The sequence below is a fragment of the Rhipicephalus microplus genome, chromosome X (assembly GCF_043290135.1).
Source record: "Rhipicephalus microplus isolate Deutch F79 chromosome X, USDA_Rmic, whole genome shotgun sequence".
In the NCBI taxonomy this organism is placed as follows: Eukaryota; Metazoa; Arthropoda; class Arachnida; order Ixodida; family Ixodidae; genus Rhipicephalus; species Rhipicephalus microplus.
Genome location: NC_134710.1, coordinates 311,893,778 through 311,908,551, shown reverse-complemented (window position 1 = coordinate 311,908,551; position 14,774 = coordinate 311,893,778). Strand labels below are relative to the sequence as shown.

Here is a 14,774-nt window from a genome sequence, read left to right as displayed (position 1 = left end):
ACTTCAGCCTAGCCGAATTTCGAGTTCAGTAAGACTGTTCATTGGATGCGTGGTCCTTATGTCAAGGTTGAACTGTTACGAGTTGTGCAGCTTGCCTTTTGAATATTGATTTTGTGCTGTGTTAAACTGTTTATTTTAACATTCTTTGCTCTTGAATCATGCTATCTTGTTTCTCCTTGCTGTCCATTCATATTTGATATCTGTTGAGTCTTGTATGTCGCAAAGATTGTTCACTGTGTGTGGGCTTACTTAATTGTTGGTTTGTTTGGTCTCTTCTGTTTGTTCTGCGCATTGTGCTTTTGTGCTTATGGTGGTGGTTTCTGTTAGTTGTTTGCTTGTCTGCTTATGTTATTCTTTTTGTTTGGTTTCCCTGACGGTGAAGGGTGTTTCTCCTCACTTTTCAATCCTCAATCCACTTGCGGCTGTATGTAAACTTCATTGTCAGCTACTGAATAGATATATGTTAGTGGCTGTTGTGAGGGGTTTGGGAAAGTGCATGATGAGTCTAGGGCATGGAAGTTTTTAAGAAGTATCTGAACGGTGTGCTTGCTTTGTGTGTTCCTATTTAGCAGTTAAAGAAATAAATTTCATTTGCCTCTGTGAATGTGAAGGAATGTAAGCATTTGAACCTATTGTAGAGAGGAAGAAGATTATGTGCCGCAGTAGAGCACGCCTTTAGCGAGAGGAGCCAAGCGCGAGCGTTTTCCCCCGAGGGCTGTGATTCCTGGGTCCATTGCTGCCGCCCACTTTGCGCATCAATAGACCTGCTGTTCAAGTACTACTTGCGCCAATAAACCCCGTTTCAGAGTGATGGAGGCGCTGGGTAGGGAAATCAGGAGAAAATACCATAACATCATCAAGGTAACATAAGCATAACTGCCATTTAAGGCCGCGTAAAATGCTGTCCATCATTCGTTCAAACGTTGCAGGTGCATTGCACAGACCGAATGGCATAACCGTGAATTCGTATAGGCCATCCGGCGTAACGAACGCTGTTTTGGGACGGTCACACTCTGCCATCGGAACCTGCCAGTAACCTGAACGTAAGTCCAGCGAAGAAAAGAATTCGGCACCTTGTAGACAATCTATAGCGTCGTCGATGCGGAGAAGAGGGTACACATCTTTGAGTGTAATTTTGTTCAGTCGCCGGTAGTCGACACAAAGTCTAATCGAACCATCTTTTTTCTTCACTAGCACAACAGGTGAAAACCAGGAGCTAGAAGATGGCTTGATGACACCGCGCTGAAGCATATCGTCCACGTGCTCTGCAATTACACTTGGTTCCTTGGGGTATACGCGGTAGGGGCGTTGCCGCAAAGGAGGGTGCGTTCCAGTGTAGATTGTGTGAGCGACGGTGTTAGTTTGACTCAGTGCCTTTTGAGGAAGGTCAAATGAATCGCGGAATTCGTGCAGAAGGGTTATTAGCTGGTTCCGTTGATCCAGACGAAGCTTGCTGTCGATGGAACGATCAAAGATATCCGAGGAGTAGTCATCCCACGTAAAAGGAGGAGTAACAGCGTTCAGTTAAAGTTGCTGGCCAGGGTCGTGGGACTCAATAGGCACAATAACGTTGTCATCAACAAGAAGAACATAGCCCAGTGTTTCGTGAGCTCTTAAGGTGAGAGGGCATGAGCTAGAATTGCAAACGACAATTCCAGAAGTATCTTGTTGCGGTGGCAGAACGGCGCATGGCAGAGACGTACCGTGGCGGCGACTGAAAACGTCAGATGGGGAGAACACAACGGTAGAGCCGGACAATTCAGTGCGATTGACGGGGACAATGATGGAACTAAGAGGGGGAACATCTATGTCGGAAACAACAAGAAGCTTGCCAGAATGAGTGAGCTCATTGTCGGTAGATGGCGCATCAGAAAACACAGAAAATTCCACCTGCGCGCGAGCGCAGTCAATTACGGCATGGTGGCGTGACGAAAAATCCCATCCAAGTATCGCGTCGCGGGAACAAGTGGCCAACACAAGAAACTTGATGTGGTACAGGACGTCCTGAATGATTACTCTCGCCGTACATGCTCCGACTGGTCGAATAGGTTGCGTGCTCGCGGTATTCAGCAATACGTCGGAAGGTGGCGTCGTTACTTTTCGTATCGAACGGCAGAGTTTTTGAATCATCACAGATAAGGCGGCACCCGTGTCAACAAGCGCAAGAGTTCGTAGACCTTCAACAAACAGTTCCAGAACGTTTGTGGGGGACGGGCGAGGACTTCTACAATGCGACGATTTCGCAGCTCGTGCCTCCAGAGCTGCAGCTTTCAGTGGCCGACCGAACCCCATCTCTACGGGGTTCGGTCGGCGACGCAGTGGGGACGGAGAACGGTAGCGGCGTGGTGAGGATGAGCGACGGACACCGAATGGTCGGTAGTCGACAGCAGGGTGGTGGTCTAGTTCGGATGGGGACGGGTCGCGTTGCACTGATTGTCGGTCGAATTGACGGGGCATTTCTCGTTTCACGTTGTACGGGGCCGGAAAAGAGTCATCAGAGTACCTCGGAGCTGCAGCCGGGCCCGTTGCACAGCGCCGGCGACAGAAACGCGCCACGTGACCTGGATATTCGCATGCGTAACAGATTGGACGATTGTCAACTGTGCGCCAAGGGTTTCCGTTATATATGATTGATTTGTGGGGTTTAACGTCCCAAAACCACCATATGATTATGAAAGACGCCGTCCGGAAATTTCGACCACCTGGGGTTCTTTAACGTGCGCCCAAATCTGAGCACACGGGCCCACAACATTTCCGTCTCCATCGGAAATGCAGCCGCCGCAGCCGGGATTTGAACCCGCGACCTGCGGGTCAGCAGCCGAGTACCTTAGCCACAGGGTTTCCGTTATAGCGCTGTTGTGTTGCTGGAAATGGCGTCGTTGGTACTCGTAGAGGCTGGCGAGTCGGCCGAAGTGGAGGTCGTAATGGAGTAGCAGCAACAGCAGCGTAAGTCAATGGCGCGGTGACAGGTGTTGTCTGAGAGACAGGCGGCAGTGCCTCTGAGACCTGCGCCTGTATTACCTGTCTGATGGCGGGAGCGAGACGCTCAGAAGAGGGTTCCGTTGCCGGTTGATACGACAGACACGAAAGTTGTCGGGCCACCTCCTCACGCACATATCGTTTGATTTCCGACATGATCGTGTTGTGGTCTCCACCTAGGGTCAATGCCGTGAGAGTTTCGTCGGTAGCCGCTGGCCGCCGTGTCACGACCCGTTTTTTGCGCAATTCGTCGAAGCTCTGGCAAAGACTGGGGAGTTCGGACACGGTACAAGGGCCTTTGGCCAGCAGCATCTGGAAGGCGTCGTCGTCTATCCCCTTCAAGATGTCTTTGATCTTGTCTGCTTCGATCATTGAAGAGTCAAGGTGCTTGCACAAGTCGAGCACATCCTCGATGTAGCTTGTGAAGCCTTCCCCTTGAAGCTGTGCGCGTCCCCGTAGACGCTGTTTGGCACGGAGCTTGCGTACCCCGGGGCGACCGAATACATCGATAATGCGTAGCTTAAAAGCACCCCAAGTGGCGAATTCCGAGTGGTGGTTGTTAAACCAGAGACTCGCCACCTTTTTCAGGTAGAAGGGTACATATTGCAGCTTTGATGTGTCGTCTCACTTGCTGCTTGCGCCTACCTTTTCAAATGTCGACAACCAATCTTCTACGTCTTGCTCATCGGTACCGTCCAAAAAAGGTGGATCGCGCACCCGTAGCGCAGTGGACACGATGACCATCGGAGACTGAGCCGTACCTTGCTGGGTGTTTTCTTCAGCCATTTCTGGGATGGCAGTTAGTTTCCTGTTGCGGAGTTTCAGGTTGAGTTACCCAGCACCTCCACCACTCCACCACTTGCACCAATACACCCTGTTTCACTATAACTAATGCAAGTTATCCTCGGCGTTTTTTATGATGGGTACTTTATAAGCGCATCTATCTTTACTAGTGCAAAAATAAATTTAGTCATGACTCAATTTCTGCTAAGACAAAGCAAAATCCCAGCTGTCCTCGTAGTAACCTAAAGAGAGTTCTTTTATTGCATTTTTATCCTATTTTTGTGGCTTGATGATTGATTTCTGGGGTTTAACGTCTCAAAACCACTATATGATTATGAGAGACGCCGTAGTGGAGGGCTCCGGAAATTTAGACCACCTGGGGTTCTTTAACGTGCACCCGAACCTGAGTACACGGGCCTACAACATTTCCGCCTCCATCGGAGCCTATTTTTTTTGTGGCTATTTACTGTGATGTCTTGAGATCCTTCAAGCTCTGGGCTGGTCATTTGTCTTTTTTAAATCTCGTTTTTGCGATTGTCATAACTACTGTATGCAGTGGCCTGCAAATACTTTCTGAATTAAACATAGCATAGTAGCAAGCCTGCGTCTGCGCCTAATCTGCTTGCTTCTAATATGCTAACACTTTGTATTCTGAACGTGCTCCACAATTCTAAGAAAACAATATTTCTATCGACAGGCATACTATAAGCACAGAATGAAAAGATGTAAAAAGCAGATCTTGGCTCAGATTGCAGTGCACACTCCCTTAAAGCATTCTGTATTAAATCTTGTATAATCATGAGCCACTCTCCCAACAGGGTAATACATCAAGCAATGTGTTAAAATAATCAAGCATTTGTTCAGGGGAGATTGCGTGACTGTTAATTTCAATTATTTAGTTCTGTGAATCTGCCCTGGAACATAGGTCAACCCCCCCCCCCAACTTCAAATCTACGAAAAAGAAACGTTTAAAATTTGCAAATTCAAGTATTTTTTAAAATGAAGTATTTTATTGGTTGCTGAAGGTTGTGATGCTGAAGGTTGTGATGCACTTATCTCCAATGCACCGAATTCCCTTTGAGCCACCAGGTTGCCGTGCGCTTCAGCATACTACATAACTTTTTTTTCTTAAAGCCTATCATAAAGTGCCGTCGACTACCACTCAGTTCTCGAGGAAATACAAAAAGAAAACAGCAAACTGACAAAGATAACTGAAGCGAAATGACCTTGCTGGTACAGTGTAATGTAGGCCCTGCCTAGCCTTGCCCAACGGCGCTGCTGTTGATGCTCATGATGGCAGTGGAGGCTTTTGATTTCAGCTGCCTATTGTTGCGAGACTTCCACATTTTTTTTCTGCCAATGACTGGTATATAAAATGAGGTTCGACTTCTCATTGCGTTAAAAAAAATTCAACCGTTATTCCGGTTTTTACGTTAGTACATTCAGGAAGGCATGACATCCTTGAAGAATGCCGAAGCATCTGAACATAACGGCTTATAGTTTCTCGGTCATGCGTTTATTCTTAATTAGGTATGCTCGTGTGGGATAGTCTTGGTAGGTCTCAAGAAATGCGTAAAAGTTGAACATTATTGCTTAAAGCTTTCCTTAGAATTTTTAATGTAGGATCATTTACAAAACTGTATGTTGCGATAGGTGCAGCATTGTTGTGAAACTGTTACATCTTCTCCTAGAAGCTCAGTTAGAAAAGACACCCTTTTCTACTTACGATTGCACAACACTAAAAAAATTCTTAAAATATTTGTATGCAATATCATTTAAGAAAAAGTTCTTACAAAAAATTATTTTTAATTCATAAGAATTACTACTCTAAACCTTTGCGCCACTTTGAAGCTTTGGAAGCAACAGACTTCTGTTTATAAAAAACAAAGAAAAAGAATATCACTAATTGCATAGAAGGCAGCATTTTTAGTAAAACAGTAGACATCGAGATTTGGTAAACATAGTAAACATTTGTTGAAGACAAATGTGTCAGTGGGGATATTAGCATATCTGATCCGAATGAAGGGGCAGTGCAACCACAACCAGAGATAGAAGAGAGTAGGACTGCTCATCATAATGCACTGATTTTTTAAATAGACATGTGCGAAATCCCTGCTTCTTTTGTGAAGCTGGACTTTTTGCTCCAACCTTTGCTCTTCAAGGCAGGTTGTCTAGGTGATATCGATGATATCTCTCATGTGTGTTTTGTATATTCAGTTAAGGGTACTGACAAAACATTTTGCTGGCTAGACAGCTGTGGGATCGATTCCCATGAACAAGCGTATATCATCTGCAAAATATTAACAGTGAATATAGCTTGGAAGGTACTATAAATTATTTTGAAGTTTTCTTGTGCAATCGAGCCTCGTGGTATTGACACCTTGGGACTTTAGGGGCCTCCTTCTTCCCTCACGTCACCGCGCTTCTGTCAGTATAAGTTATGAGGACGTTGTAACCGTCTTTGATTTTTTTTTTTGCTTCAGCAAACTACTTTTTGGCAGCTGCTCGCGAGTCCGTGGCCGCAGCGGCGCAGGTGTTGGAAAGTTTTCTGTTTGGCATTACTTTCTTCCCATTTCCTGTTGGAAGAGACATGTTGATGCAGACTGTGCTGAAGCACGTCACAGTTCTATGTGCTGACATTGTTGAGCGTTGCTCTGGCTAGGTAGTGATAGTTACACCGGGCGGCTTGTCGTTTTTGAGCTCTCTTAAACCAAAACTGGTCTTTATTGTAATTATCTATCGTGCGCTGTAGCAAACGATGTTTCATGCCGTAACCAACAGGTCCTCACCAACACATTGCACTAAAAACATGCGAGGCTTGGTTGGTTATACACTGTTTTACCAAAGTGTAAGCTTCACAAATAGTAAATTGGTTGTCAAAATGTATAACTCCTCACTTTGGTAGTTTGCATTTCATTTAAAGGGGCCTTGCAACACATCTCCTAGTAATCATCTAATGGTTTCATGCAAGGAGCTTATCGCCTCACGAATTTACTGCCACAAAAAGTTTTATACTCTCTCACGTACGAGCAGAGATAGAGATTTGTTGCATTCTTCAGACATTTGTTTTTCTTTTTTTTGTACGAGCGAGCACGCTGAAAGTTATGCAAACAGGGGGATGACAAGAGGCTAGAAGATGCCTCCAGTCTTCAGCACTCAACTTACTTTCATTGGGATCAGGCGTGTGGGCACTTGTTGGCATTCTGTGGTGGCCGTAGTAACTATGTAGCTCATAGTGATTTGGGTGTATGGTATCATCTGTCAAGAGGGAACGATTTCTAAGCAGACCTCAAGAAAAAATTGTACGTTCCATGCGGTGTGCAGTGCTCTAATATTTAGCTCGTGTGCTCTCAGAAGTCTTAATTAACAATCGGTACCATTTTCTGACCATGCTAAGAGTGCTGCAGGGCTCCTTCAGAAGTGCTTGGGCAAACCCAGCCCAAGGCTCTATGAAAGTCAGCATGACAGGCTCCAAATGAAAAAGCTGAATAAAAAATGTCTTGAGAACAGGTATTTCAAACAATGAAATATTAGCTGTACATCATGATTCTTTTTTTCGAGGCATAAATCATTTTCATTTCTTACTCTGCCAAAATAAAAGTACAGTTTTAGATATTTTTTCGGAAAAATGGCTACAGTATTTCTTGGTGAGAAGACCACTACAACAAGAAGTCATGTCATCTTCCACAGCATTGCATGCTATGATGAAACGGAGCATCTGAGCTCTGATTTTGCAATTCGATGCTGTAGATTAATGCAGTTAACTCTGCCGAATATAGTGTGTGCATGCTTGTTTGCTCGTATACTTTATTACTTCCAAGTATTATTACATACATTTTGTGGCTTTGAAACAGGCGGTAACAACAATCCCATCAGCACCACCAAAGGAGAAAGGCCCCATTCCTGAGAAGCACCAGATCCTGCAAGAAGTTTTTGAGAGACTGCGCGTGGACTGTTATGACGCTACTATTAATCCTGTAAGTACTAGATGTTGATTGTACTAATGGGTCTCTCGTTTTGCAAGGCGTTTTTGAGGGAGTGCAGGCGAATTGTGCTGAAGCTACCATTAATTCTGCAAGTACTAGGTGTTTTAATAGTTCAGTAAAATCTCGTTAATTCGAAGTCACTGGGACCATGAGAAATCTTTAAATTAAATAATTTTTTTTTATTAACAGAACATATAAAATGTGGAATCCAAGGAACTTGAAATTATTCAAATTATTCAGGGCTGGTCATTTGCTATGCCGGCTAGTTTGTGGCTATAGGGGTCATGTATTTCAGCAATACCTGGTCACACTTTTGCCGCAAACAAGGGGGAACTCCGGGCCTAACTGCTGTGACCGCAACAAAAAAAAAAGTTATGACCAACTGAAATTCGCGCTTGCAAAAAACAAGACATCTTCACTGCAGCACAGCGGTGACACGCGGGCAGCATGTCGCCTGCTCCTTGCGGCGTCAGCACGTCATGATGCGACTATTCGCCCATTTTTTCTCACAAAATAAAGAACTTATTAATGAACAGTGTGACGAAATTCGCAATCAGTTTTGGCTGGAAAACATCACCATTGAAGCTTTCGACTCGAGTTACAGGCCAGAACTCCGCCAGCTGGGCAAGTGCGTGAATTGCTTGAGCAACCGGCACTCGTACATTTCGATACATCGCAGATTTCTCCAGACTAACCTTTATCAATTTTTTTTTAATTTCCAGGAAGGATGGATAAATTGTGACGCGCTAACGTTGTGAGAAGCGTGCAATATGCTGCCCGTACGTAATTAGTGTATATCAGTGAAGCATGTCTTGTTTTCCACATGCGCCTATTTCAGTTGATCACGAGACCGTTATTTTTTATATAATTTTATTTTTTCTGCTGGAAGTAGGGAGGCAGGGGTGCTTCAGCTACAACTCATTAGTATCGCTAAAGTACATTGCCTAGTGGCTCTAAAGGTCCGTCGTTTCCGCGGATTTGCGGCGAAATCGGGAATGGGCACCCTGAACCCAAAGTTTTCGAATTAACTAGACTTGTTCTGACCACTGCTTTAAATTATCCACTTAAACTTGCATTGCAAAATACGGGACCATGGAAATACTTTGAATTAAGTGAAATTTTAAAATAGCCGAGTTTGAATAAACGAGGTTTTACTGTACTTGTGGAACTCCTCAATAATATTAAGTTCAGTTTAACTCAGGGCCGGCCACACTTGTAAAAATGTTATATGCTGGCCACTTTACCAAGAGTAAAGAGATGCTATACTGAAAGATCGAATGCAGAATTAACAGTTAAATGCAGGGGGCCGTGCCACTTTCAAATGTTGGAAGCATGTCAGGTTGGGTTTTCTAAGGCTATTTAACTGCTAATTTGAAGAAAGTATTGGTGCATTTGATAAAAAATAATGAAAACTTCTACAATAATCAATATTTGATTTGTATTTGGCATTGTACATATATTCTCTATGCTGTTATTTGCTCTCAGAGGTAATTTGTTTATTATACTCACTTGTTTTATTTATGTTCACTAGTAAAGGCAGCAGGTGATGATAATGTTGCCCTCAATTTTTATAAAATGACCAGAACTATTCATATACGTAGTCATAGTTGAAGGTTGTGCTTTACAATAACAGAGAGCTGAGCTAGTTTGTATGTATTCATTTTGAAAAGACAGCATCATCTTATATTTTCTTGTCTTTCCACTGCCGGACTTCAAATGAAGTTTATTTATTCAATCATTTTCAACAAGTCAGTGAAGTTAATGCCTTGCCAATTCATTTGAAATCATATGTTCTATAACAATTGTGTCCAGGTGGACACAATTCAATAAATGATTTAGTAGGACTTTTGTCACCCTAAAGCTTCGCCTGGTACACGGCTGCTGTGGCTAAAGTACTTGGCTGCTGACCCGCAGGTCGCGGGATTCAACCCCGGCTGTGGCAGCTGCATTTCCGGTGGAGGCAGAAATGCTGTAGGCCAGTGGGCTGAGATTTGGGTGCTCGTTAAAGAACCCCAGGTGGTCAAAATTTCCGGAGCCCTCCACTACGGCGTTTCATAATCATATGGTGATTTTGGAACGTTAAACCCCACATATCAAACACCGTAAAGCTTCATAAATCATACGGGTAGAGGTGAGCTGTGGTGCACTCTTGTACGCATTCCAAATTTGGACGGAGGCGCTCCATAGTTGCGTGAAAAAGTGGGCAGTATACATCGGAAGTGAACAGCCAAAGAGAAAAATGGAGGCCTGCGTCACAATGTTGACGTCGGCTTGGCGACCGTACAGCAGGTTGAGAAGTGTTTCTAACATGTTGAGGAATGTTTAACTATTATTTCTCGCTACTAAAATGTGTTGGCACTGATTTTGAAACATTGAATATGAAATGCGGCACAATGCAAATGTATTTTTCCCGTTGTTTTGAAATGACGCTAGGCGCCGCCGCCATTCAACGGGACGTTTAGTGGTGGTGTTATGTACAACCACAATTAAAGAAATTGCTCTACTCCTGTCTCCACCACTACTTAAATTCAAACGGTGCAACTTTTGAGGCCGTTGGCTCAGTCGAGCAAAATAATGGCGAAGGGCGTCTCAACCAGTAGCCAAAAGAGCGTCTCTTCCACATTTCCGAGGCTCAGTGCACGATGGTGTTCCCCTTCATGAACGAGCATCCCGATCTCACAGTGAAAGCCATCGATTTAAAGCGCACCTTGACCGTCACCGACCGACGGCGGCTGTGGCAGACGCTAAGTGATGTGCTTAACCATAAAGGGCCTGCCCAGAAAAAAAATCGCAGCATATTCACGGAGTGAATGATGATGACTGGGGCGAAGCTTGAAAGGGTTTCTTCGGTAAACTGTGAATCCTCCGTTCAGCTGTATGTCTGTCCGTCTGTGTTGGTCTGTCTGTCTGTCCGTTCGCCTGTCTCTATTCGACAATGAGCAAAGACAGATGGGGTGGCTACGACAACGGAGGAGGAACTGAGCCACAGCGTAAAGGCACGAGGCCCACTGCGACGCCGCTGCTGTCGAAGTGGAATGATATAAGTGATATGACATCTGTGTGTATATCAGGCCACTGGCTTGCTGGCAACCAATGATACGGTCAAAATTGTTGTACAAGATGCGCACTGTTCGTTCCGCCACACGAAAACGTCGGAACACTCTTTCAGACAACTATTCAAATGCACTATTTACATTGCTTTGTTGTCTCTGCTCGACTGCAGAAGCCGCACTGGGGAGACGAAAAACTGTGGCAGAGAAAGGTAATGCGAGGTTCTCAAAGTGCCCGGATACTGAAAAGGTGCAAAGCGCTTACATTTCAAAGCAATCCACGCCACCTCTAAGCCATTTCAATCCATTTGTTCGTTTCGGATGGTCTCTCTGACCGTTCATTCACCCCCGTCCGAAAAACGGACGAAAACAGACACGTGACACCTTGGCTCACGTGACATAGGACGTCATCGCATTCATCACGGCTCAAATGGGCCAATCGCGTGCGAGTCGATGGAACATTTCCGTCCGAATTTGGAATGCGTACAAAATTGCACCACTGCTAGATGTTCGTGTACTGTGCAGCACTACTGGTGCGAGTACGAACGTCACTTATTAGTGCAGCTGTGCCAAATAAGAAAGGAGTCTAGCTGTGGTTGCTGGAAAACACCCCCAGAAGGTCGCGAATGCCCCTGCCACAAGACGACCTAATAGAACTAAAATATGATGGCAGCCAAAATTTTTGCTTCCTGAACATTTCTCACACACATCATTCCAGCTATGACTGATATAAAGAGCAGACTTGTCTTTCAAAAGTGTGGCCATCCTAATAAGTTTAACAATTATTATAATCTTAACAAATTGTAGTTTTATTTACAGTTTTGCTATTAGAGCACTTACGATTAGCTGCTGATTGAGACTATAGTTGTCCAATGTGCTTATCATGTATCAGCCTTTATAAAGATAATGTAACGAGTAGCTAAAGAGGAACGATGACTTGGTTTCGATTGACAAACTGCACTCTGAGAACTCTAATGCCATTTGGTTCACTATCATAAGTTCATTATTAGCAGATAAAATAGAGGTTGAAGTTTCATTTTTTAATTTCGCACCAAGAGCTTCGTGAATGACTCTAAAAATTTCAAAATGTATTTTTTGTATTTTTCTGGCATTGGCTCGATAAAATTTTCTGAAACTTGGTATGCTAGGCCTAAAGCACCCACAGATTGCTATGTACTTCATTTTTATGAATTAAAACTAGTAGGACACCTTCAAAAATATTTACGACGCGGTGTTTGGTGCAGGAATCTCAAGGTGGCATTGCCACCCGCATCTTCATTTCGCATGTTCTATTTGTTACCAAGTGTCGTGCTGCAGTAAAAGTGATGTTTTCTGGATTGTGAAATTATACTTTACTAATATGCAAAAAATTGTTTTGCTTTTTAGTGTCCCTTTATTTAAGCAATGTAAGAGCATTGAAACACTGAAGTGTCTCTTTTTTTTTGGACCAGCAAACGAGGCGGAAGCTGCGTGATGTTGCACGCAAACTTGAGAACCTTTATGACAAGTTACGAGAAGGTGCGGTAAGTTGGACTAAAAACTGGCTGCTTCCTAAAGATCTCTTCCGTATTCTTCTAGACCTCGAGAATTAGTTGTATATCTGACTTGTTTCTCTTCTTTGGCTCGAAGTACTTTGAAACCAATTAGTTTTTGTGTTGTGGGAGAGAGAAATGTTTTATGCATCATTTTGAGATCGATTTTTTTTAAGCAAGCAAAACAGCCGCAGTGTAGTACTGGTGCTTATGTTTCCATTTTCTTCTAATGAGGCGTCAGTGCAGCTTTTCGATTCTCATTGCAGTGTTTTCTTGAAAAAATTGTTATATTTACCTAGTTATATTCACAGAAGTTTTACTGTTTTGCTCTGGAAGTAGGAGTGGAAGGTGTAGCTGTGTTATTCACATTAGAGTTTATTTACACAATCAAACCATTATATAATGAAGTCATACTTGCAGTGAAGAAGTTCTGTACATTTAGAATACTGTTATGTCAAGGCCCCCATGTTCAACAGTAGAAATAACTTCAAATGTTCTATAATAGTCCTGCATTTCTTGAGTAGGCAATAGAAGTTGCAGCAGCCAAAGAAGAGAGTGCAGTAGCATGACTGCTCACTATGAGAGCTGAGACAAAACAGTGCTGAAGAAAGGAACCAAACGCTGAACTTGTTCACACCGCAGTTTATTGCCTAATTCAGCAGTCCTAACATAGTGGATGAGTACGTCTGGCGCACGCAGGAGCTTCCAGTGCTGTGTCACTTGTCCAATGGACAACAGACATGGGTGCACCCACAGCAGTGCGATGTGGTGGAGCTTCCATACAATTAAAGTGTGAAGCAAATAGGTTTGAACTAAGTTTGGAGTGTGCTGATCTTGCAAGAGCCGATAATGAATTGGGCAAATGTCTCGTCAGATTTGTTGTTGCGAGACTCCAGTTCAGCAACATTGAGGTGTCGAGAAATGCAAGATGCATGGAATTCTACAGGTATTCACCGGGGACTGGAAAGTATTTTATTGTCGTGAGAATTTTATTATTTTGGGTTTCACCGGTGTTGACAAATCTGTATTGGGGAAGTGCTAATTTATTATGCTAATACCAGAATGTGCATCTGTCGTTGCAAATTGAATTTAACAATTTTTTCAAACTAGAGTGACATATAAACAAAAATAAGGAAGCATACGCAATACCTAATATCTGCAATAATAAAGCCTTTTTTTACATTTGAAACGTCATCTGTCAGTGCACCCTAAGTCATTTGCCTTTAGTATCCCCTTAAATATGTATTTGCTCTATAAGATGATTCCCCAGCTGTGGCATCAAATGTTCTACAGTATTATCATGTGAACATGCCAAAGGATGCACTGATTTTTTAAAGACTTTTTTTCTTTAGCTGATCTCTAAAGTTCGTGGGGTACAGGGATGAAACAAAAACACCAGTGTTTAGCATTCAAGCTGATGTGTATATTGGAAAAATACAGCTGTTCCACTCTTGCATATGCAGCTCGAACCAATGACGAGAATCTATCTTCACGACATCGTACGGGCTCTACAGGAGAACGACTACAAGAAGGCACTGTGGGTGCACGGCCACCTTGCCATCTCCAGCTTCCAAAGGAAGTACAGTTTCGTACCTGCACTGGAGACCCTGCTCGAATTGTCCGCACAGCTAGGTGAGTTTGTGCAATAGCCCCACACTTTTGTTCCTGTTTGGGTCTTCTGCACCTATGATGCCTTGACCCGCCGCCAAACTTTTTTTTTTCATTTTCTCTTGCCTTCTTAGTAGAAACCAAAACGGCACTTTCTTTCACTTTTAATAAAGAATGTTGGGTTTAAAAAATTTGTTGTACCACTTATCGTGTGAATCATCAAAATGAAAAGTGCAACTCAGCAATCATGCCTGTATGTTTTTACAACAATTTCCTGTAATTTTTATGGGCTGATTTTATTTTTGTAGTTGATTTTATGGAGCCATTTTTACACAGTCTCGTTTGTGAATGGTGCAAGTTGTTTATGACCCACATTTTGGTCTGCTTGTGGGAGTGTATCAGGAACAAGAGAGTGTGACTGTGCTGGGGTAGTCGTATCGTAAGCGTGGCTTGTTTTCCGAGTTGGGTGCCTGCGCTTTGTGGATTTCTTGTGATTCAGTATAGAGCTTATTTTCACAATGTGTTACACACAGACAATAGTACTCGATGTTTCTTAACATACCATATTTAACTGCATAATTTCAGCACTTTGCTTTTTTCGCGATCATGGACATTGAAAAAGGGGTGCGGAGATTTCCTGAACACATACGAAATGGTGTGCAATAGTCCTAGCAGGTGTAGTATATACGTTTAAAAAAATGAATCGGACTGGAAACAAAGTGCACTCTAATATTTAACAGAATCAGCTAAAAGCTATTACCAGTCGAATCTGGTCACGCGAGGTCTAGTCGGAATCACTTATTGAAAGGTTGAAAGGGCCGATTGGGAATAATCAT

At 43.4% G+C, this 14,774-nt stretch overlaps 1 protein-coding gene across 1 annotated transcript in view; it reads left to right on the top strand.

Annotated features, from left to right (window-relative positions):
- LOC142776227 (protein transport protein Sec31A-like) overlaps positions 1-14,774 on the top strand; it is a 156,543-nt gene that overhangs the window by 25,548 nt on the left and 116,221 nt on the right. Inside the window, exons 3-5 of the mRNA XM_075879504.1 lie at positions 7,617-7,739; positions 12,250-12,321; positions 13,794-13,962. Coding sequence (XP_075735619.1) covers positions 7,617-7,739; positions 12,250-12,321; positions 13,794-13,962 — 364 coding nt within the window. The remainder of the gene's footprint in view (positions 1-7,616; positions 7,740-12,249; positions 12,322-13,793; positions 13,963-14,774) is intronic.